This window comes from Entamoeba invadens, assembly GCF_000330505.1.
Source record: "Entamoeba invadens IP1 unplaced genomic scaffold scaff_1105074726525, whole genome shotgun sequence".
Classification (NCBI taxonomy): Eukaryota; Evosea; order Mastigamoebida; family Endamoebidae; genus Entamoeba; species Entamoeba invadens.
The window spans coordinates 24,413-47,850 of record NW_004191608.1 but is presented as its reverse complement, the minus strand read 5'-3'; the positions used below and the strand labels follow the sequence as shown (position 1 = coordinate 47,850).

Here is a 23,438-nt window from a genome sequence, read left to right as displayed (position 1 = left end):
CAGATTCTGAAAAAAATCAAAAAATAATTATTTTTATGAGATTATAATTAGTAAATTATAATTTAATTATTGTTCCAAAATAACAATGTTTTGGAACAATTGTTTATGGATTTTTAAATACCAAAAAAATCAATTCAATAAAAGTAAAACGAATTATTAATTATCAGTTATTTTTAATAACCAATTATTAATTATTAATTCTAATTCCTCAACTTATCATTCCAAAATTTTATCAACTTTTGGATTTAAAAACCAGACCAAATAATTCCCGATTTTTTTGTTTAATACTGTATAACAAATTAATAATTTAATAATCTAATAATTATGATAATAAAAGAAAAACCAAATCTTTATTTTAGTGTGTTATTGATGGACTTTTCATGGAATTGTTATCAAACAATAAGTTCTTTAAAAAAATCACATGACATTTAACTGCATTAGACACCACCAAAAACAATTTACAAAGCTTTTGAAACAATAACTTCATATAGTTTTCTTGTAATTTTAATAATTTACTTTGGTTTATTAATTACTTCATAATAATCCACAGCATTTTTCTCGCATTGTGTTAGAGAAAATTTAGCGACACACCCACTGTGAATGTGTTTGTCGCAGTCTGTTTGTCAATTACTATCTATTATAAACACTAAAAGTACTCAACTTTTTAAAAAGAACAAACTAAGACATTTGTAACAATCAGACCCTTCAGAAAATGAACCACCACAGACACTGCATTTCCCAACTGTTTTAGTTTGGCAGAAGCAATGGCCCAGTGGCGTTTTATCAAAGTACTTATTAGTAACAAAGCTATCCATATTATCTATTATGTCACATTTGCAGTTTCCTGAAGGGTATGATATATCAAGTACAATCGTATCCCCAGAATTATCCTTTTCCATCCACAAATTATACGACTTCGTTCCATGATGATTTCTCTCGACGACAATGCCACTTTTAGAGGAAACAAACATGTTTGTCTTTGCTGTTTCAACAACGCTACAATTGTCGCAATTGAACACAACAATTTGCGATGAGATGAATGTTGCGATCACGTATCCTTTAATCTTTTGAAGTGCCACAACCTTCCCATAGACTGTCGGGCACTGCGTTTTTGATATAATGTCGTTGTTCTTAGTCGAAAACACACAAATGAGTCCATTCGAGTCTCCACTCCACAACGTTTTGTTCTCTTCGGAATAGATCAAGCAACTAATTGATGACTTATGTGGTGTCAAAATCGTTTGTCGCTTCTTATCGCCAAAAAGGGACATCACTACTATTTCGTTCAAGTTCAATCCAACAACGAACAACATGTTTTCAGCGGGTAAGATGTGAGTGATGACGGGGACAGTCATCACTTGGTCTTCCCCCATTTCCACGTGAATAGTCTTTTCAACGTTAAATGTGGTCGGGTCAATGACTTCGATGACTCCATGTTGCTCTCCAATCAATAACATCCCATTTGCACTTGTTATGAAACTACACCTCTTCTTTTCACTTGTTCTAATGATCTCTTTAGTCTCTGTGGATATACTATATAACATAGTCTTCGTACCTACTATCAAACACTTCCCTACAGACACCGCATAGCGAAGATCTGGGATATCAAAGTTCACTTGGACGATATCAGAAGAGTAGTCATCGACATCGATTATCTGCACAGAACCCGCTTTATCAATTGTCACCATCTTTCTGTCTGGTTCGATGAATAAAGTAGTTGTGTACGCCCCTTCTCCTTTACACTGTCTTTTGATGAAACACGAAATTTGTGGAAGTTGTGCTGGTGATGTGATTTGTGTGTCAAATAAGTCGGAGTTGGTAATCAAACACTCGAACGCGTCGTTCTCCAGTGACGCAAAGTCGACGGTGTTTTTCTGTGGTAAGAAACATTGGCATATTGCGGTACTCAAATTTTGTGCGCCCATTCGATTGAGTTTTTGGTTTGCAGCGATCACTGTGAGTAAGTAGACGTATTCCTTCAAAACAATAAATTGCTCCGTACTTAGTACATTAATAAATTCTTCGATTTGTGTTCTCTTCTCACCGTCGTCCACTTTCGATATTTTAAAGAAGGTCTCATACTGCTTTTCAGTAATAAAACGTGGACTCATTTCCATTAGAAAAGCTTTAAGAAGACCACATAATGTGGAAATAGGGTACTCCAACGTGGTCGTATTTCTAAAGTCTGTGTCTGTCAGTTTTTTCATTAGTTCTTCAAGTTCATCTTGGTCTGGGGGCTTTCTAAATAAGCCATCAACACCAAGTCCCGACTTTATAATGCCATTAACACACTTTCTCAGTATGTCTGGAATCAAGTCGATGGAGTTCACACTCTGTTGGATACTAATTAACTCCTCCACAGAGGATCCTACATACTTCTGCTTCTTATTTAGTTTCTTTAAATACAATTTAGAGGCAATAGGGTGGTCATTCTTATATTCTATTTGATTTGTCAATGCAAATGAAAGAAGATGTTCCTTTAAGAGTGCCGACCACTCGATCAAATCGCTTGTGTGAAGAAACCCTAATACAAACTCTTTTTTCCAGACATCGTCCTTCAAAGTGATGTGCAAATCCCCAACAAATAGTTGATCCAACGAACTAGTAATTTCAATAGTAGCATTACTCAATGTCTTTGCTGAGATGAAGTCTGCAAATATCACAAAATTGCCAGAGAAGAGGACGAATACAAAGACGCCGATTTGTGTGAGACAAACAACACTCTTGTGATACCTTGAGACGTTATCATTTGTTTGTATGAGCACATACATGACTGAACTTGTCAGTATTTTATCTTCGTCTAACAAGTCAAATACCTCTTTAAGTCCTTTAGAATTGTTTTCACGTTGGAAGAGTGCCTCTTGAATGAACATGATGACTTCGTGTGCGTTCACAAAGTCGCTGAAACTTTCTGTAGCTTTTGCCAATTGAGAAGAAAACAAAGAAGAGTTGCGCAACACGGACTTTGCCCAGAGTAACTCAGAAAGGGAGATATTGCTTGCCATCAACTGCACTGGATTACTCGACTTGAATTGGACTAATATCTCTTGAGCGTCCACTCGGCGTTGAATTTCCATTTTATCCACGTCGAAGAGTGGAACTAAACAATTGAAGTCAGTCACTATTTCTATTAAAATTTTGACTAATTTATGTGAACATGTGATCGAGTTGAGGCGATACTTCTGTTGATCCTTTTGCAATTTTTCAAGATCAATTATGTTCTTCTTGAGCGTCGAGAGGAAGTTTGTTAAAATAGAAAAGGAGTACGACTGAAAGAAGGAAACGAGGGGATAATACAGATTTTCTAGATTCGTTTGCATTGCGTTCAAAACGGGAGACAAAATGCCCGAAACATCATCCAAGTCCTTGAAGAATTTGTCGAAGGACTCTTTCAAGATGTCTTCTTGTAATCCGGAAATGTCTTCTTTCATTTGTCTTGGTGTACTTTGTTCGAACTGGGCTTGCACGAAAAGTGCCTTCTTAAACGTGTTAAGTAAACTCTCCATTGTCCTCACGATAATTTCTCGAGTCTGCGGGACTTGAGAAGTTTTAAATGAAAAGAAAGGTGTTTTGTTTTCTTGGAGTATTTTTGTTGGAGTACTTTTGGGAGATGAAATTGGCTGTAAAAGTGTTGAATCAAGAGTCATACGACGGGATGGGAAGTATGCAAGATCATCACTTTGTGTTGAAGCTCTATTAGAGTCTCTTGAAAGTCTGTGTCTAATTTGTGTCGGTGAAGAACTGGACATGCGGTCCATTTCGAATGATATTGAATTGTTAGTTTTTTGGTGTTATTGGGTTTTAGTACAATTCTTTTCGGGTCAAAAAGCTTAAAAATAGTGTGTAGGGGTTGTTTGAATACATGAAAAAAACAGAGAAAAGGGGGATTTTCAAGTTTAGTGAAAAGTAAAGAACGGCGGTTTCGTGGGATGTATAACCGAATAAAAAACAATGAAAGGAGAAAGGTGGTTGAAAAGAAAATTGTAGTGCAATGAGTTGGTTAAACATAGGAACAGTCTTGATTTGATTCAGTGACACATGAATGATGAAATAGAGCAAGACAAACTATTAGTTAGTATAATTATATTATATTATATTTACGATATATATGATAATCAGAACAAACATCTGCATAAGACTCCATTGTTTATAACTGGTTTATTACAACAACTGCAACAACCTTTTACTCCAAAGATGTTTGGGATATATGAATGGACTGGCTTTGATATACACAAAGGTACATCTTGATAGAAAGGAGTGATGTTCTGTTGAGCACTTGGTTTTGGCCTGTTACTGACATATTGAATGATTCCATTTATAGTAGCAATGTACAAGTGGTTGTTATAGTACATCATTCCATTTGTTTGTGAAATTGGTTTAAAGATAGCAACGACTTTCATACTGATAAAGTCTGTGATTATAACCGTGTTATTAGAAGACAGTGCAAAAATAGTACCATCACCACTAACAATACTTAAAATTGCACCTTCAAGTGCAGTGATGATACCATTTTCTTTCAATGAAGTAGACATGATAGATATACTTCCATCCGAGTGCCCAAGTAAAATCTTTTCATTTGCACATTCCAAAGCACTGACATCCTTTTCACTATAAAAGGTGCGAATAGTGCTTTTATTTCCATGTTCATCGAAGACGAGTATTGTTGTGTTATTTACACAAACAATGAAATCTGTAGATGTGGAAGACACTTTAACCAATTCGACATCTATTTGATGGCTTTGAATCAATGTGTACTTTTGCGCATCAACAAATTCAACCGACTTCGGCTTCACAAACATAAGCACTTCATTTACCACACACATTGCGCGAATACCCTTTTGTTCGACTGTTTCAAATGTGTTGTTGACCCATTTACTCACTTTTGAATTGGACGCAATGTATACTGCACTTTTTGAACTGCAAGAACACACGTATTTATGGGGAAGTTGCACCGTCACTTTATTCAACCCAATGATGTGCATAGTCTCTGGCGTCATTGCGATGATATTTTGATTACTTGTTGTATACAGTCTCATTGGTGACTCATCAAGTAGTGTCACATTAGATATGATAATAGGAGTAAATATACTTGAAGTGAATGGCAATGACGCAGATATGTTAACTATAGTGTACGTCAGTAACTCATGCATTTCATTCATCTTCTTTTTGAAGTATGAGTCCATTCCATAACTTAACACCTTGATAGCATCACTCATTGAAAAGCTTTTATAATTTAAAAGAAGGCTTTCCAAGAGGAATAAGAGTGACTTAAGTATGAGAGAGTTCTTATATTCATATGTTGATAAAAACTGGAAGAGTCCGGACTCTTGAAGTGTATTTGAATGTGGATTTATTTTTAATATCTCTTCTATATCTTCCTTTTTAAAAAGTTTTGGTTTCATGTTTTTTAAATATGTTATGAAGTACAACACAACATCTTCAATGGGAAATGTCGCCATATCAACATGACTATTTAATTGAACGGCTCTCTTGACACTTTGCTTTCCCTTCACCTTTTCGAAGTTTTTAAGTGTCTCACTTCCACGGAAAAGTAATTCTTTAATGACATTGTGTATGACAAAAGGAACTTCATTAAACAACTCTGGCGTACCTTTTCCAAAATACTGTCTCTCATAGAACAGTGAGTTCAAAAGTAACTCGTCCCTCCAAAGTAATATTAATGATGAATCATCAGAGCATAACAAATACTCTTTAGTAGTCGACATATCTTTGATTGGAAGAATATACCACCCACTTTTCCATTCTTCTCCGTCTTCACCTATAATATTGCCAAAGCGTAAGTTCTCTCGACTTATCCATAACTCCGTGGTTATCACGTTTGGTACTGGTAAAACATAAAGCTGTAACCCTCTTTCATATAAAACTAAGACTACATGGACCATCATCTTCTCATCATAGATATCATGAAGGTATAACAATAAACTTCCATGTCGGCGGAGTAACCCTTTCTTCTTGTCAAAACACTTTGTTTTAAGGCTGTTTGCAACACAGAAGAACTCTTTAGTGTACTTCCGCATTTCTCGCAATAAGACATCAACAAAAGAGACGGAATTGAAGAGTGACTGATTCGAATGCATTTCACTCTCAAATTTCGAAAGGCGATTTGTCGACTTTCTTGTGAAAGAAGCGCACAGTAGACACGAGTGGAGTGTTGTGTAAAACTTCTGGATGTCGTTGTCGAGTATTTCTACTAACAATGAGAAGTCCATTAAAATCTCTGACGCCGCATTTGAACAGTCTGTTAATATGTCTTGTGGAAGCTCAGAGAAAGAGCTGAGACACAACTCAGAGAGCACAGCGGGGTACTTATCGAAGCATAGTTTATCATCGATCAAAAAGGCTGAAGCGACGGGTAAGAAGCTATCGTTGTCTAATCTATCGAGGGTAGCATTCATTTGATTTAACAAAATTTTTCTAAGAGGGAGGGGGAGAGCTGCATTATAGTGTTTCCCACAAAGATTGTTACTTGGGGCTTGACAGAACAGTTCGAACAGAAATGAAGTGTTTGTAATGATCTCTGTGAGGACTTTTTTAACTATATCGACGGTGGTACGTTCTTGTGACATTCCTTTTGGTGTGATGTCATTTGAAACGTTGGGTGGAGTCCCTGTGGGGGACAAGAAGAGTCGTGGAGTAATTGATAACCGTGGTTTGCCAAGTGTCTTTGTGTAAATTTCAATGAATGTTGTATGAAGTGCATAAAAGAACACAAACTGGTGGTCGTGATTTTAAAGAAAGACGTGGAGAAGATGAATTGGAGGACGGAGAACGTCCATGAACTTTTTTCGACATGTACAGATTACAAGTTCTATATGTAAGGTTACAATAATAAACGGTTTTGTTGTCTTATTTTGAGCTTCTTAGTCTTTAGAAATCCCCATTCAATATGCTTGAATAAAATTAGATTAATTACTTAATTATAATATAATAATTATTAAATTATTAATTATAATAATTAACCAACAGTAAATAGTTATTAGCTTCTATTTTTTTCAAAAGCCAGAAATTTCTTTTGAAGTACATCATCATTATAGTTATTTTGTTATAATTCATTATTATAGTTCATTTTTATTTTAATTTATATAATAGTTAATGTATAATAAAATAATACTATACCTTTTTGTTTTTCTATATTTCAAATGTATTAAAATTATAATTCTTTTTATGGTTAGTTAAATTAAACTATTTTAGTAGATAATTATTTGAATAATTCCATCTTAAAAAAATGAATAGATTAAAATATATAAAATAACTATAAATATGGAATTTGTTCTTCAATTAGTTACTTTCAAGTGAACTCAAAAAGACCTATGCTTTTCTTTTTGTTACTATTCACAACACTGAGTGAGTATATCACATTCAGCCGATTTAAAAACGAAATGGTTGGCGACAACTATTGTTCTGCTTCAAGTCTTATAAAAGAATTCCCTGTTAATTATAACAAATGCTATGAGATATCAACTGTTTTTGACGCGGAGAAGATGGTGAACGGAAACAATGATCACTTTATTATTAAAGAAGTCGAAGGAAGTAATCTCAGAAGCTTTCAAATGTATTTGACAATGTCGTCTTGTGGTCTTACTGACGAACCCACTCTCTTGGAAGACTGTATTAACTATGCTTCACTCGACTCATATTTGTACAATTATAAAATCACCGAGGGAACTCTTAACGACACTACCACTAACACCGCAACGTCGTCTGTTCTTCTCGTAGTCTCTTTCTTCGTCGCTTTATTGTTGTGACCTTTTAATCCAAAGTTTATTATATTTTATAATTCTTTTATTATAAGTTATAGATCGGTAATGACGAATAAGAACATAAAGGAAATTATCAAAAAGCGTTTTAAAGTCTCCACGTCGATTACTTAAACTATACTTAATTATATTTCAATTAAATTTTTATTATTCATATTTGAATAAAAGACTTTGAGAAGAAAAGTGGGTGGATGTCCAAGTGAGGTCAACTGAAACTACAAAATCTCATCAGATGAATTTCTTCAAGAACATTTTCAACGACCCGAAGAACGAAATTCAGAAGACAGTCATGGGAGATCCTTTTGAAACAAAGAACCAAATCCAAAGTATTAATACATCGACGATTCAATGTGATGTGTTTACCTCTGTGAGGAAGATCGATCGAACAAAAGGTACCACATTTGTCTATGAGACCAATTTCTATAAGTCTTCCAAACAACTCAACTTCCCGCAATTGATGGAAAAGAAGCTGAAGACACTGAGCTTCAAAGCACTTCCGAAGATATTGGAAGTGAATGAAACGGGCAACAAAGTACAAATCACGACAGAAGAAATGTTCCCCATAGCCGATAAAATAACTGAGATAAGAAAGAAGCCCGACTTATTAATATGGGCAGTGTATAACGTCGTTCGGAGTGTCGACTACTTACACTCGAAAAACTTGTTACATGGCAATGTCAAACCGCAGTCGTTGTATGTCACAAAGTCATTAGAAGTCAAATTGTTTGGGTTTGAATACCTCTCCGAGTTCTCGGGAATCGCCAATTCACCGTTTGAATGTAGAATGCAGACCGATCCACAAATCCTCGATGACGTCTACTTACCACCAGACCCTTCGAATTATCGACAAAACGTTCAAGGCGTCGACTCGTGGGGTGTTGCGGCAGTCATGTGCTATTTGTTTGGGACAAACATAACGAAGAAGTCGATGGTGGCGACGTCGCCATCTATACCAATGGAGTTAACATCGTTCCATAAGAGCATCAATTCAGTGAATCACACTGAAAGACAGAACGTCGCGATGATGCTCACACTACCGTTCATCACGCAAAATAGGTTCTTGGCGATCCTTAACACACTCGAGAACTTCTCGACGGTCGACGCGTTTGTGAGGGAATCGTTCTTGAGGAATATGGCAAGTCAATTTGACACTCTGCCACCGACGTTCAGACAATACAAATTGTTAGAAGCGTTTTTGAGTATCATGAAAGATGGAAGGAATGAGGCCGTCGCTGTTGTGGAACCTGCTATGAGACTGACATCTTCGATATCACAAGAAGACTTCGACTCCGACGTGCAACCAACTATTAAAATATTGTTACAAACGGGATCGCCAGTAGTCAAGTCGGCGATGTTAGCGCAAGCGAGTTTGTACGTCAACAAGTTGCCCGAGAACATTGTTGGTGGGTATTTGTACCCAATGCTTTCGTCGTCAATGCAAACGACATCGACTGGTTCAATGAAAGATGCTGCCGTGCGATCTCTTGTGTGTCTTGCGCCGAAACTTCCCGACTCCACGTTGAATGGCGAAGTGTTCAACTTTTTGTTGAACACGTTGAATGATGCGGAGAGTATTGTGAGAATCAACACGGTGGTGTGTATTGGGAAAATCGCGTGTTATTTCAAAGCAGAGAAAAAAGGCAAATTGATTGCGTCTGCGTTCTCGAGAAGTATGAAAGACGGTGTTGCGGATATGAAGAAGGCAGCTACTATTATGGTCTCACAGAACAAATACGCAATTGACCCTTCTGTATGTGCAAAGGATGTTGTACCATACTTATCACTTGCGTTAGTCGACTTGGACCCACAAATTCGTAGAGCAGCTATAGAATGTTGGGACGTAGTTGCGATCACAGTGAAAGAGTATGCACTCACACTAGATAACCCGTCCTATATCCCAAAATATCCAAAGGAAGGGGAGAACATAGGGTTACGTGTGGGTGGAACTACACAAGTGATGGGACAAGCAGATATCTTCTCGGGAGAGTCGACTACTTTCACCCCACAGTCTGCGGCACAAGTCCCGAATAACACCCCAGCCTCTACTCAACAATCTACCTCACCAAGTACACCTTCTTCCTCACAAAGTGCACCACCCCAACAACAAAAAACACAGCCACAAAAACCTAAACCCGCCGTTAAAGCAGATGACTGGGATAGTTGGGCGGCTTCGTTTGAACAACAAACAAAATCAAAGCAACCACAAATTGCAGCGACTGCATATAACCCCGCAAAACAAGCTCAACCAAAACCACAAGCGAAAAAGCCAACTACAAAGTCGAATAACGATTGGGGGTTCGATTACGACTCCGGAGCATCAGGAAGCTCTGCAATGCCATCCTTCATCTAATTGAGTCTTTCGTTCACAATACAAATCACAAGAAAGGTATAAATTAGTATACACAATACATAACAAGAATTACAACTAAATAACATAAAACATCACTCCAAATTCTCCAAGTCAAATTCAGTCAAATTGGCTTTGATCTTTGGCGGTTCTTGGACCTTCGATTTGTCCCAGTCGTTGTACAACTTGAGTGCTTTTTCATACTCCGCATATGCAGGTTTACAATAAATCCGATACTTCTCCATTTGGGGATTGATATCCCCGTCAGTAAACAACTTAATAGTCACCAATTTGTCTTCAACACTTTTAAGAACCTTCCGATCAACCTCTTCCATTGACACCGAAAATTGACTCTGTTTCTTGATCATGTCATTCTCCCACTTGTCGAATCGTGCCCAATTCAAATGCGAGCGTCTTGTGAACAAGAACTTATATAACACAATGTGTTGAAAAGCTTGTCTGACGTAGAAGTTCCAGTGGCAAAAGAGTGTATAAAACCACTTATCCACAAACGTGTCGACAAAGAGTTTGATTCGTGCGTTGCCAATAAAGAAGTACGACGAGTCAAATAATGCAATCATTAAGTCGATAATCAATTGGAAGTGGTCTGTGCTAACAACCCCATCAATCGCTTTAATGATGTCATCAACACAAAAGTCGTCGGTGACAAATTTGCCATGTTCGTATAACACGACCAACCATTTCCCAAGAATGGTGATGCTCAAATCGCATCGATCTGTGTCGTATATATTCGTTGATTGAAACATCGTTTGGATCATGAAATTTGCGATGAATGGGTAATTCATTAATACACACCTCTTGTCGTTTTCTTTCAGTAATAACGTCGAATGGTCTTCAGGACTTTTCAATCGCTGTTTGATATACGCGTCGACTAATTCTCTCAATCCAAAGATCTCGCCAAACTCGCGGAAGTCCTTTTTCTCCTTCACAGTAAAATACACAATTTGGATGTAAAACGAGAAGAACGACATAAAGACGTCGCTCTTTGGTAGAAACACCTCCATCCACGTTTTCTTTAAATTGGCGTATCCCTCTGTTATATCGACGCCATCTTCTTCCTTCACATAATTGAACATGTCGTCAAACAAAAAGAGGCGTGGGAATGTTTGTTTTATTAAGTTCCTCGAGAATTCGTTTGTTGCTGTTTTCAATTGAAAATTTGCACCGTTAACGTCTCTCACCAGTTGCAACAATTCGAGTCTGAACTCTGGAATTTGGAAAAAGGTGTACGAATAATACTCGGGGAAAAATTGCACAAATATTGGTGAGACGTTGTTCTCACAGAAAAATTGTTCCTCTGCGCCAATGCCGATTTTGAGTGTTGCAGAAAGGCGCTTTTGTTTCTTTGTCATGTCCTCTTTCTCGATCTTTTTCTCTTCAATGATCTTCACAAGTACTTTGGATAACACGGACATCCGTTTTTGTTCACTTAATGTGAGTAAAGCGCGTTGGTGTTGTTCTTCTTCTGTTTCTTCTTCGATATATCGTGGGGATGGACATGGATCAATTTGTTCGTTCTCGCGAGGAGACGTTTGAATCACTGGCGACTTTTGTTGGACTGTTTTGACGGTGATTTTCACGTCTTTTCTCTCGCGCTTTTCTTTCTCCTTTTTCTCCTCTTTTTTGTCGTCTTTCTTTTCTTTTTCTTTCTCCTTCTTGACTTTACTTTCTTTCTTTGGCGGCTTTAATTTGATTTCCATAGAACCAAAGATGATCAACTGTTTCTCCATCATCACTTTGTTCATGACATAAAACGTCCGATAAAACAGTGTTTTAATTTCGAATGCTATTTTAGCGATAATTGGTTTTGTCGTTTCGCTTAAGAGTGGGTTGTTCATGAGTAAGTGATGAGGTTGGAATTCACTTCTATTGATGAATTTGTTTCGGGTCTCTTTATTCCTCTGTGCAAGGTGGTAATAACAAACCTGGAGATCAACGAGAGTAAGACACGATAAAAACAAGTCGGCAATAACATTTGGTCGACTTTATCTAACACATCGATGACTATCCTCCACACATCTATAAGGGTTTCAGCTATCGCTATTTGATCTTCAGTGTTGTCGATGATGACTTGAAGCGATAAAGTGCTTTGAAACTCACTAAGAGCCTTCTCGAGCTTTTTCACATACACCTTCACAGCAACTTCTTTCGTGGGAACTGTTTCAAAGTCTTTCACAAAGCCAGAAAATTCCTTTTTGAGTGTTTCTTCCAATTCATGGTATGTCACTTTCTTCTGTGACTTCCCCGTCTTCCCCATCGGAATGTGGGTTTCGAGTTTTTATAACTTTTTTAATTTCTGACATTCTGTTTTCTTCAGCCTTGTTTCTCAACATTTCAATCTAATGGAATCTATTTATATCTCATTGCTTATTAGTTTCATACTATAACTAGTTATTATACATTTATAATAAATATATAATAATTATTACCATTAAATACCAAATTATTTCACAATCAAGAAATTACTAACTTTTATTAATTTACCATTTTTGTAATTTGTAAGTTTGTCAATTCTTCTTTAAATAAAATTTTTATGTTTTCCCATTTTTATTTTTTTGTTCAAAAACCAGAGATCTCGATATTAACTCACTTTTTTAATTAATAAAAATTGTTAAATTTTATATGGAAGAATTTAAAAAAAAATTTTGATGTTTTTCCAAATTTCTTTCATTGAAATATGGAAATTTATACTATTTAATAACCCTTTGACTAAATAATACTAAAAACAAAATTAACTATTTTAAGTCCTTAAAAACACAAGAAATGAATATGAAAAATAAACTTTGTTTTAAAAAAAATCAAAAGAATACGACCCAATAGAATAAAGTTAACACACAGAATATTACGCCTCTGGTTTTGCGTACTTGTCGTTGTAATTAGCAATAGAAAGAATAACGAACGCGGCACCTATAGCGAACGTCAAGTCGATTTGAGCGTCGAATATGAAAATGGAGCATATAGTAGTCAGCACAATAGCACACCCAATTGAAAACCCTTTCACGATGTTGTCAGCGTAAGTCATCACTAATGCAACAAAGATTCCCCCAACGCCTTGGATGACTATGAGTATCAAAGTGACATAACTCCACCCGCCAAAGTATCCGTCTTTCATGACTTTGGCAAAGTCGAAAATGAAAGTAGAAAGGAGAGCAAAGGAAGCGCCATACACACTGAGTTGAATGTTCCTCTCCCAGATATTTAACTTCTCTGTTTCAGTCTCCGTCTTGTTCTTTAAGATCTTCTCCATATACACCCCACTAAAGCCAGAGCAACAACACATCACAAGACTTAATATAATACCTAACATATTGTTCTCTGTTGAATCATTCTTTCCTGAATATCTGTTTGCCGATACTTCAACAAGAACAACACCTATAACTAAGAGAGTAAGTGCGCGCCACTGTGTTAAAGTGACGGTCCGTCCTAAGAATAGGATTGAGAATATTGCAGTGGTGAACACTTTCAATTGAATGATAACAGTATATACAGCAGCTTGTGTGTTTTGTAATATAATGTAGAGTAACATGTTTTGAATGAAATAGATGAAACCGGGAACTGAGGCAACTAATGACGTTTTGATCAAATGGATAACATGGAAGAACAGGTTTTCTTTGTGATGCACAAACTTCAACATGACCAAACATATGATAAATTTGAGTACCTCGTTAAAGACTATAGTCGAAGGAATCGAGTAAGTCTCTTTTAAAACACCTCTGGAATAACGGCCAAGTATCGACTGGACTACCGTTTGAAAACATAACAACACGAGAAAGACTAAACTGATCACTTTGTTATCCATGGTGTTCTTTCTATATGAGAATTATAAGTTTCTTTTCTTTTAATTAACAATTACTTTCACTTTCTTTATTCGTATTAAACTTTCTTCTTTCTCTTTAATACTTTACTTTCTACTCATTTGCAAGAATTTATTGGGAAATGTAAAAACTATTTATTACTATACTTTTTATTATTTTTATTATTATTATTTTAATTTTAAAAATGTTCTTAAAAAATTCACTTTTTTTTTTAAAAATATTTAAAATCATTAATTTTTCAAAATGTGATATTTTTTAAAGAAAGTTCACTGATTTAACAATTAAAATAATACTTTTGTTTTTTAATTGACCTGTTTTTACTTGAATATTTTTTTAATTTTTGATGATTTTCCCCTTTTGGTTTGTGTATTGTTTATATATATTATATAAACTCTAAAAAATTGGAAATTTATTTAATAAACTCAAGATTTCCCGATTTTTAGTCTACTTCAATTACTTTCCATGTTATTTAAAGTGTTAATAATTAATAAAAACTATATTAAAGAGTGTTAGTACTAATTTGTTTATTTTTATAATAATAACAAATCATTATTATCTCTCAAAATTGAATTTGGAGTGTATTTTTAATATATATATAGTTTGTTCAATCATTAATTAGTTGTATTTAAAACTATTATAACATATTTGAGTGATTTGTATACACAATAGTATGCATTTTTTTATCTAAAATAACGGGAAATATATTATTCTAATAATTAATAATAAATTAATTAATATTTATAAATAAAATCATAACCGCATTCATCTTAGAGCAAGTCGATAAGAATTATAAAGTGAGATAGCTAAGATCAATTTGCTCAAACAAAAAAACAAAGAACTAAAGAGGAAGTAAAAAAAGCTAAAAGGAAAAGGATAATAAAAACCCTGAGCATAGGGTAAGATATTTAAGTGTACTTAGAATATGCAACCCATCTTCTCGAGCTATGGCCACAGGTAAGAATAAGAAGTATAAGGCAGGAAACGTCAAGAAGGGCAACAAGAGAAAGATCGCAGAACCTTTTTCTAAGAAAGAGTGGTATAACGTGAAGGTCCCCAAGAACTTCAAGAGAAGAAACGTCGGACAAATTGTTGTGAACAAGACGACGGGTACAAAGGTAGCTTCGGACCAATTGAGAGGAAGAGTAGTTGAAGTCAATTTGGCCGATCTTATGGAAAGCGAGAAGTTTGGAGCTTACAACTACAAATTCAGATGTGAAGACGTCAATGGCAAAGATTGTTTGATGGTCTTCCATTCATTGAAATTGACAACAGATAAGCTGAGAAGCATTGTCAAGAAGTGGTGCACTTTGATCGAAACATCAGTCGATGTTAAAACCACCGACGGAAACACCATTAGAGTTTTCTGCATTGGTTTCACCACTAGAAAACCAAGTCAGATCAAGAAGACTTCATATGCTAAAAAGGGACAAGCCAAACTTATTAGAAAGATCATGGGAGCCATCATCACAAAACAAGCCATCAATAAAGACTTGCCACAGTTCGTCGACTTCTTGAGAGAGCCAACTCTCACCCAAACCATCATCCAAAGAGCCGAAAAAATCTTCCCAATCGACAATGTCTACATCCGTAAGGTTAAGATCCTCAAGTCCGGTAAAATCGATTCTTTGAAACTCCTCGAACAACACCAAGACGCTAATGAAGTCGTCGAGTCCATCCCAGCTGAAGAACCAGTCGAAGAAGAAATCAAGGAGGTGGCCGAAGAAGAAGATAAACAACAGTAAATGATTCGATGTGTTATGTCTTTATTTTTTATACTATTTTCAATATATTTCTTTTTATTGACAATAGAAAGAAATAGCAACGGAGTACCCCGAACTTTTAATCTTTTCCTATAAAGTTCGTCTAAACCTGTTCTGAAGAAATTATTTCATTACCATATTTTCTTGGAAGTCTTCTTTAGTTATTAAAAAACAAAAAATTAATAACAAAAATTAATAACAAAATAGAATAACATAATAGAATAACATAATAGAACAACATTTGTGTGATTAAACGACAAAAAGGAAAAAACTTGAAAAGAGAAAATGTTCTCTGCAAATGAGGACAACACTGGAGCACAGTTTTTTCACTTTGAAGTAGACAGAGAAACAGCGAAGAAATTTGAGAGTGGTGTTATCAAAGCGAGGATTGAGGGGAATAGAGTAGTGTTAAATATTAATGGTGCGGACTTACCTTTTGAACAAACCGACCACACCCGAAAAATGTATAACTGCAACGACGATGATTACCCCATGAGTTATGAAGTGTTGTCTGTTCATGGGAATTACATCAAAGCAACGACGCGACCGATGTCACAAGAGCGCCAACGGAAAGAGAAAGTAGAGATCAAAGTAGACGAGTCGAATGCGTTGCGACAAAAAGAGAAAGACCGGGAGCGCGAGAAAGAACTTCGCGAGAGACGGGAGCGTGAAGAGAAAGAGAATGAGCGTCAACGGAAAGAGAAAGAGATGAAAGACCAACGCGACCGCGAACAACGAAAACAAGAAGAGCAAAGTCGACTTGAGAAACAACGTCGTGAAGAAGAGAAGAAGAAAAATGAGTCTAAAATACTCGAAGACAAAATTGGTGACGTTGTCGTCTTGAATCAAGACAAAAAGATTCCCAAACTCCGTACCTCCCAGAAAGACAAAGAACGAGAAGAGAAGAAGCCACGACCAATCGAGAAAGAGAAGCCCAAAAGCGCACTTTCCTTCACAATTAAAAAGGATCCCAAAGTGGACACAGATGAATTGAAAAGGGTCGTCGTAGACATTCAAAAGATTCAGCAACTCTTTAATAGTCTTCTTGATTCGCAAACGTATTCCGATGAAGACGTTATCAAATTGAATCGCCTTCATAGAGAACCGTTTTTAAAGCTCACAAAACGATACAAAGAGCTTAGAGAGAAACTCCATAATTGATTATTTGTTGACTAGAAGCCTTATTTAGTTAATTGTATAGTATAATACTATACTATTCAATCTATTTGAGTAGAATAGTATTTATATAGTTAAATTTTAATACTTTTATTAAACTAGACAATAATTAGTTCAAAACCATACAACTTCGAATGAAAAGTATCAATTGAAAATTAGCAGTTCTGGACCCATGGAGAACCTTTAATGTCTCTGTTGTTCAAGGTGCAGTGGATGGTATAAGCGCCATGTTCACCGATTTTGTAGGTGACTCTGTATTTTGCTTCCTTTAAGTTCTTAATATCAATGTTCTCTTGTGGAATTTCAGTCCCACTCTCATGTGTAATTTTGACTGCGAATTTGGCATGACCTGGCTTGACAGGTCCACCTCTCTTGCTCTTTGCGATGATTGTGAATTGGAAGCAGTCGACGCCAGTCTTGTTGTTGTCGACACCTTCTCCGACACAGACTTCATATGGTGCTTTACCGACCTTTTCATGAGTATCATTCTTGATATCAATGTCGATCTTATAATCGCCGGGGAACTCTGGAGCGTACTTGCAGCCATAAGTACCATCGCCATTGTCTTTGACTTCACAAGGAAGATCATCGCCATTTGGATCATGGACTTTCACGTCGAATTCAGCTCCACCTTCTTTAATGTCATCACCATTGAAGTCTTTGGCTTGAATTGTAAATTCGGCATCATTGCAATCATCAAGTTCTTCGCCACCATCTACACCTGGGCCAGAAACAACACAATTCTTGCCAGAAATACCAGCTAAGATCTCTGGAGTATAAGGAGAGCCTTTAATATGTTCGAAGTTGGATGGGACTTCGGGGTTTCTAATAATAACTTCGACGTTGTATTTACCTGGCTTAGTTGGCATGTACTCTGCGTTGTAAGTTCCGTCCTCGGCCTTTTCGATTTTGGCTTCAATTTCTTCGTCTTCAGGATCAGTGACGCAGACATCAAACGGCACTTTATCAAGTGCACAGGGCTCGCCATTGGGCTTAATGGCATGGATAACAAATTTGGCCAAGTCACAAGTCTTGCACCCACCTTCGACACCCGGTCCATCAGCCCAGCATTGTTTGGGATCAGCATCGTCGTGATTCAATTTGACATCTAAGTCGACTGGCATGTTTTTGATGCTTTGCATCTCTTTCTTTGGTTCTCCTTCCTTCTTTTCTCCTTCCGCTGGAGCAGTTCCGTCTTCTTCGAGTTTCTTTTCTTGTTCGGCTGGTGCAGCATTTTCGGCTCCTTCAGCACCTTCTGGTTTCTTCTCTCCTTCGGCTTTAACGGGTGCATCAACTTTAACATCAATATGAGTCTTTCCTGGCTCTTTAGCAACATATTCAACATCATAAGTACCATCTTCATTATCTTTCACTTGAACATCAGCAGGAATAGTCGGACCATTGACAGTAACATCAAACTTCTGTCCTCCTTTCTTCAACGGCTGTCCTATTCTATTTCTCGTGATAATTTTGAATGGCGCAGGTGTCTTGGTTTCAGCTTCATTGAGTCCCGGACCTTCTGCAGTGCAATTCAAAGCATCAGCTAACTCGTCGAAGACTAACACATCAACTGGAGTCTTCTCAACGACTTCGTCGTTAACTTTAACTTCGATTTTGTGGTCACCAGGAACAACAGGAGTGTATTTGACGTCATAGGTACCATCGTTGTTATCAACAACTTCACATGGAACTTCATTGCCTTGTGGATCGACAACTTTGACTTCGACTTTATCTCCTCCGTGATCGACTTCTTTGCCGTTGTTGTCTCTTCCAGTGATTTTGAAATCGGCTGGGATGTTGACTTCGCCTGTTTTAAGTCCGTCACCATCAACTGAGGAGGTTGACCCTCTGATTTTCTTTGGTCTCAACTTGACCTTAACGTCCATATCATGCTTTTCCAAGAACGCTTTGAGTTGGACGACAAACGGCTCAACGTCTGCGTCGGATTCAATATTGAAATCTGGAGGCTCGTCTGGATTCACAGCGGGCGCAGTATCAGCTGTTGGGGGATTTTGTGGTTCTTCGGCCATTTCTTGATTATCAGTTGAGTTCAAACTTTAAATCTGAGAGTCGACCGTTCGATTTAGAAAATTATTTTTGGCTCCTCATTGACACTTTAGTGTTGGAGGCGCATTTTGCAGTTCGTGTGCTTGTTTCAAGGAAAAAGGGCGAGTCTTATTGTTCCTAATGCACGGGATTTGTCTCAAAAGCTTGAGGAATTTTTTGAACTCCTATTTACTCATTATGAAGTTCCATGCGTAAATTATCTGTTTTGTCCCTTTGATTACTTAATTACAAAAAATGGGGTGCAATGCTGAATGTATGGTAATATATAGTATGTTTGTAATACAATATAGCATTTGTAAGACACATTGAATTTCAAGGAGGTACATTTCAGGAAGTATTTACAAGTAATATAAGATGTTTTAAAGTAAGTTAAAGCACTACCTTATAATTTGTATAAAGCAAAACAATATATAACATAAAATTTACACAAATTTATCAAATTATTGATCAAATTCAAAATAATTTGGAAGTACATTTTACTCAACAATATTAGGTTGATAAGACATGACAAAAGAAACCACCTTGAAAATACACCAATTGGCACTCAATTAATTTAGAATCCAAATATAGAAAACAAAAACAGTGTTATAATTAGATGGAGGAATAGTGTTCAAATAATTAGATCTAACGTTTCAAACTGTTAAAGAAAGAGTCTCGACATACTCTAGAAACTCGGGAAATGATGCGAAACAGAAAAATAATGGAAGAGAAGGAAAGAACAAACTCCAGAAATCCAGAAAAGATGCTCAAAACGGTTTGAAGTGAACTATAAAACGAAACTGGAATATAGAACATATTGAGGATGGCAGACAAACAGCCCCAATGGGTTATGACTCAAAAGAAGACGTTCACGAAGTGGGCAAATGTCCAACTGAGTGGCGCCTTTATTATTAAAGATGTTGAGAAAGACTTAGACAATGGTCTTATTCTGATTGCATTGTTTGAAGCGCTTCGTAAAATGAAAGTGAACTTCAAGTACAATAGAAATCCAAAGATGCGAGTGGCTCGTTTAGAGAACACCGAGCAAGCATTGAAGTTCATTATAGCTGATGGTGTCCACTTGGTCAACATTGATGCTCAAAACATTTGTGATGGGAACTTGAAGTTGATTCTTGGTCTTCTCTGGACTTTGATTTTGAAGTATCAAATTTCCAAGAACAAGATGGACGCTTCTCGAAATGCGTTGTTGGAGTGGGTCAACTCCAAAATTGCGCCAAACAAGATCAACAATTTCTCCAAGGATTGGAACAGTGGTGATACCCTTGCTCAGCTTATTCACGCGTTAGAGCCGACATTTATTGATATGGACGATACTGCTAAGAAGGAAAAGGGAGCCGATAGAATCAGATATGGCGAAACTATTGCAGAAGATAAAATGAACATTCCATCCATTATCGATCCAGAAGATATGGCACTCCCCGAGCCTGATGAATTGTCTGTGATGGCTTATGTCTCATATTATAGACATTATGAGGCTGAAAAGGAAAAGGCCCTTGGTGAAGCCGAACGACTTGCCAGAGAAGCTTTGTTAATGAAAACACCGGACCCTTCAAAGTGTTTAATGGCTGGTCCTGGTTTAAAGACAGGTGAAGTCTTAGTCCCACAAGTCTTCACAGTAACTGCCAAGAACTGCAAGAACGAACAAATCCCATCGGGTGGAGTGACTTGGAATGCTCACGTCTTTGATCCGGAAGGAAAGGAAGTTGAAATCACACAGAAGGATAACGGCGATGGTACTTATGAGATGACTTATATCCCACTTGTCCCCGGCAAACACAAAGTCGAAGTTGCTTATGAAGACAAACAGTTGAAACAATCACCAGTCACTGTGTTGATTGAGCCAGCTGCAGCTGATCCAAATAACACTTATGCCGATGGTGCTGGTGTCACTGAATGCCAAGCTGGCACAGGTCCCGTCGAGTTTGTTATTCACTCGATGAATAAAGTGAATGTCGCAGTCCCAGTGACTGGCGCGAAGTATAAAGTTCTTATTCGAGCTCCCTCTGGCGAAGAACTTAAGTCTGAAATTAAGGACAACGGCGATGGAACTTATACAGTCAATTACTCACCAATTCCGGGCATTGATACCGTCTACATCACATTATTGAATCAAGGCATCAAGGACTCTCCATACAAGTGCAAAGTCTTCCAAGACCCATCGACTGCTTGTATTGGAAATTCGTATGCGTATGGTCCTGGTGTTGAAGGAAAGACTTCTATTGACAAGACGCCGATGTTCAGAATCCAAGGAGTCACTCCGGAAGGAAAGAAATGCACAAAAGGTGGCGACGTCTTTGTTGTTGAAGTTAAAGATCCAAAAGGAAAGACTCAGAAGCCTAAAGTCATTGACAGAAACAATGGAAAGTATGATGTTAAGTATAAGGCTAAAGTCCCGGGTGTCTATGATGTGACTGTTCAGTTGAAGAACCCAGAGAACGCAGAAGAGTTCAAGGACATTAAAGGATCCGTCTATCACCCACAAATCGATGATGGCGTTTCTGCGAAGAAATGCACTGTCACTGGCCAAGGTATTGAAGAACCAAATGATCAAGATGATAACATCTTCGTTATTAAAGCTAAGGACTTTAAGGGAGACGACGTTCCTACTGGTGGACATCCATTCCAAGTCATCATTGACCAAATCAAAGAGTCTGATAAGGCCAAAGCAAAGAAGGCTAAAGAGGCCAAAGAAGCTAAAAAGAAAGAAGAGAAGAAGGACGACTCTTCCTCATCTTCATCTTCTGACTCATCTTCTGATGAAGAGAAGGAAGACGACGGAGCCGAAGATTTGTTCAACATGTTGACTGATGACGTCGAACCAGATGAGAAACCAGCTGAAGAAGTCGCTGAAGAAGCTCCAAAGGAAACTGAAGAGAAGAAAGAAGAGGCCAAACCAGAAGAAGAAATCGAAGGAAAGAAAGTCCCACAAAAGACTCAGGGCAGTATCCCATGCACTGTTGTTGACAAAGAAGATGGTACTTATGAAGTTCATTATAAGGCTGAAGCAGGTGAGATCAAGGTGAAGATCTTGTTGAACAACGAGAAGGTAGCCAAGTCTCCATATTACTTGGACGTCGAAGAAGATGCCGACGCTGACGAAAGTGGTGTCGAGAACTTCTGCTTTGTCGTTGAAGCCAAGAACAGAAGAGGACAAGTCCAAACTGACGGAAAAGCCAAATTCACAGTCGACTTGGACGGACCTGAAGGAAAGCTTGAAGACCAAAAGATTAAGGTCAAGCATCTCGGTGAAGGAAAGTACTTCATCTCATACACTCTCCCATCTGTTAAAGGTGACTACAATGTCAACTGCAAGTTAAACAGAAGACACATCGCTAACTCCCCATTCAAACAATCAGTCAACTAAGTCACTTTTGTTTCATCTTATTTGTTGGGTCATATTCTCTAATAAAATTACTATTAATATTATACTATTATAATAATAGTATAATATACTATTTTCTAAGTATAGTACTATATTAATAGAATATAGAATAACAAAATCAATGTACAATTTTGTAAAGTACTGAAAGGAGTTTGGCGTCATCAACATGTTCGAGTTCTTGAAGTTTGTCTTTCAAGTTATAATCGTTGATGATCTCAGTGGCTTCTTGTGATGAATACATCTCTTCGAGAAGATGGCAAGTGACTTGTGTTTCCATAAGATTGAAAATCTTTTGATATAAAGTACCATCGCCGTTCTTTTGGACTAATATGAAACAACACAACTCCGCAAGTTTGTCGATGACCGAATCGATTGTTGCTATTGGAGCATTTGGTAACCATTTCATTGGAAGATAGCGAGTCAATTGAGCGTATAAGAAGTCGAGTATATTAGTTTGGAAGTCTTCTTTGATTTCACATAGGACGTTCAGTATAGACAACAACAAGTCGAACGAGTGTGACAGATCTGTTTGTCGTGGGGTATACACATGTCGAGTCAACTTTTCACTGACAAGTTTGTGTTTAAAGTGGCAATGGATTTCCACGCAGTTTTGTGAGCATAGCCATTGCTTACAACACAAACACATCACCATCTCGTTGGTGTTTCTCACACTCGCACACTGACAACACACCCCTTCCATCTCGTTTGTGCTCTTCTTTGTTCGATAAAACAAAGTGTCTCCAGACACCATATTCGTCGCAATCATGTCATACAAATAATCCAAGACGTCCGTCACAAAGAAGCTTACCACTTCATTTCGAGTTTTCACCAATGGAAGTGCCTTCTGTAATAACACTATCCCGGTCTTTTGAATCTCCCAACTCTTTGTAAGAATGATGTCACTAATCACATTCACAACTTCAACGTGCAGTCGATCATAATTGGAAACAATCACCAGGCCTTTATTAATCACTGTGCTTAAAACAATGTCGATGATCCCATTCGACTCTCCTTTGATATTCAAACATTCGTCAAGTAACACTCGCGTGGTCACAATTTCAACTTCCTCGTCCATTTGTAACGTGGTGATCC

The 23,438-nt window shown here is 37.1% G+C and overlaps 11 protein-coding genes across 11 annotated transcripts; 5 read left to right on the top strand and 6 right to left on the bottom strand.

The window, feature by feature from the left end:
- Positions 1-512: 512 nt before the first annotated feature.
- On the bottom strand, positions 513-3,749 carry EIN_417050 (hypothetical protein; the record flags this gene model as incomplete). The annotated part of the gene is made up of 2 exons (XM_004182924.1): positions 513-616; positions 680-3,749. 2 exons carry the CDS (start codon positions 3,747-3,749, stop codon positions 513-515), a joined length of 3,174 nt encoding a protein of 1,057 aa, XP_004182972.1.
- Positions 3,750-4,000: 251 nt separating this feature from the next.
- On the bottom strand, positions 4,001-6,587 carry EIN_417040 (hypothetical protein; the record flags this gene model as incomplete). Its single annotated transcript, XM_004182923.1, has 2 exons — positions 4,001-4,065; positions 4,127-6,587. 2 exons carry the CDS (start codon positions 6,585-6,587, stop codon positions 4,001-4,003), a joined length of 2,526 nt encoding a protein of 841 aa, XP_004182971.1.
- Positions 6,588-7,400: 813 nt separating this feature from the next.
- On the top strand, positions 7,401-7,766 carry EIN_417030 (hypothetical protein; the record flags this gene model as incomplete). The annotated part of the gene is made up of 1 exon (XM_004182922.1): positions 7,401-7,766. One exon carries the CDS (start codon positions 7,401-7,403, stop codon positions 7,764-7,766), a length of 366 nt encoding a protein of 121 aa, XP_004182970.1.
- A 244-nt stretch (positions 7,767-8,010) lies between these two features.
- Positions 8,011-10,128, top strand: EIN_417020 (hypothetical protein; the record flags this gene model as incomplete). Its single annotated transcript, XM_004182921.1, has 1 exon — positions 8,011-10,128. One exon carries the CDS (start codon positions 8,011-8,013, stop codon positions 10,126-10,128), a length of 2,118 nt encoding a protein of 705 aa, XP_004182969.1.
- Positions 10,129-10,220: 92 nt separating this feature from the next.
- EIN_417010 (hypothetical protein) lies at positions 10,221-12,403 on the bottom strand (the record flags this gene model as incomplete). Its single annotated transcript, XM_004182920.1, has 2 exons — positions 10,221-12,012; positions 12,072-12,403. The coding sequence occupies 2 exons, from the start codon at positions 12,401-12,403 to the stop codon at positions 10,221-10,223; spliced, it is 2,124 nt and encodes a 707-aa protein (XP_004182968.1).
- A 585-nt stretch (positions 12,404-12,988) lies between these two features.
- Positions 12,989-13,945, bottom strand: EIN_417000 (UDP-N-acetylglucosamine transporter, putative; the record flags this gene model as incomplete). Its single annotated transcript, XM_004182919.1, has 1 exon — positions 12,989-13,945. One exon carries the CDS (start codon positions 13,943-13,945, stop codon positions 12,989-12,991), a length of 957 nt encoding a protein of 318 aa, XP_004182967.1.
- Positions 13,946-14,905: 960 nt separating this feature from the next.
- EIN_416990 (40S ribosomal protein S3A, putative) lies at positions 14,906-15,703 on the top strand (the record flags this gene model as incomplete). The annotated part of the gene is made up of 1 exon (XM_004182918.1): positions 14,906-15,703. The coding sequence occupies one exon, from the start codon at positions 14,906-14,908 to the stop codon at positions 15,701-15,703; it is 798 nt and encodes a 265-aa protein (XP_004182966.1).
- Positions 15,704-16,006: 303 nt separating this feature from the next.
- Positions 16,007-16,882, top strand: EIN_416980 (hypothetical protein; the record flags this gene model as incomplete). Its single annotated transcript, XM_004182917.1, has 1 exon — positions 16,007-16,882. The coding sequence occupies one exon, from the start codon at positions 16,007-16,009 to the stop codon at positions 16,880-16,882; it is 876 nt and encodes a 291-aa protein (XP_004182965.1).
- Positions 16,883-17,052: 170 nt separating this feature from the next.
- Positions 17,053-18,927, bottom strand: EIN_416970 (actin binding protein, putative; the record flags this gene model as incomplete). Its single annotated transcript, XM_004182916.1, has 1 exon — positions 17,053-18,927. The coding sequence occupies one exon, from the start codon at positions 18,925-18,927 to the stop codon at positions 17,053-17,055; it is 1,875 nt and encodes a 624-aa protein (XP_004182964.1).
- An 839-nt stretch (positions 18,928-19,766) lies between these two features.
- EIN_416960 (Gelation factor, putative) lies at positions 19,767-22,328 on the top strand (the record flags this gene model as incomplete). The annotated part of the gene is made up of 1 exon (XM_004182915.1): positions 19,767-22,328. One exon carries the CDS (start codon positions 19,767-19,769, stop codon positions 22,326-22,328), a length of 2,562 nt encoding a protein of 853 aa, XP_004182963.1.
- Positions 22,329-22,464: 136 nt separating this feature from the next.
- Positions 22,465-23,406, bottom strand: EIN_416950 (hypothetical protein; the record flags this gene model as incomplete). The annotated part of the gene is made up of 1 exon (XM_004182914.1): positions 22,465-23,406. A coding segment is annotated over one exon (942 nt), but the record flags the coding sequence as incomplete, so codon positions are not given.
- Positions 23,407-23,438: the final 32 nt, after the last annotated feature.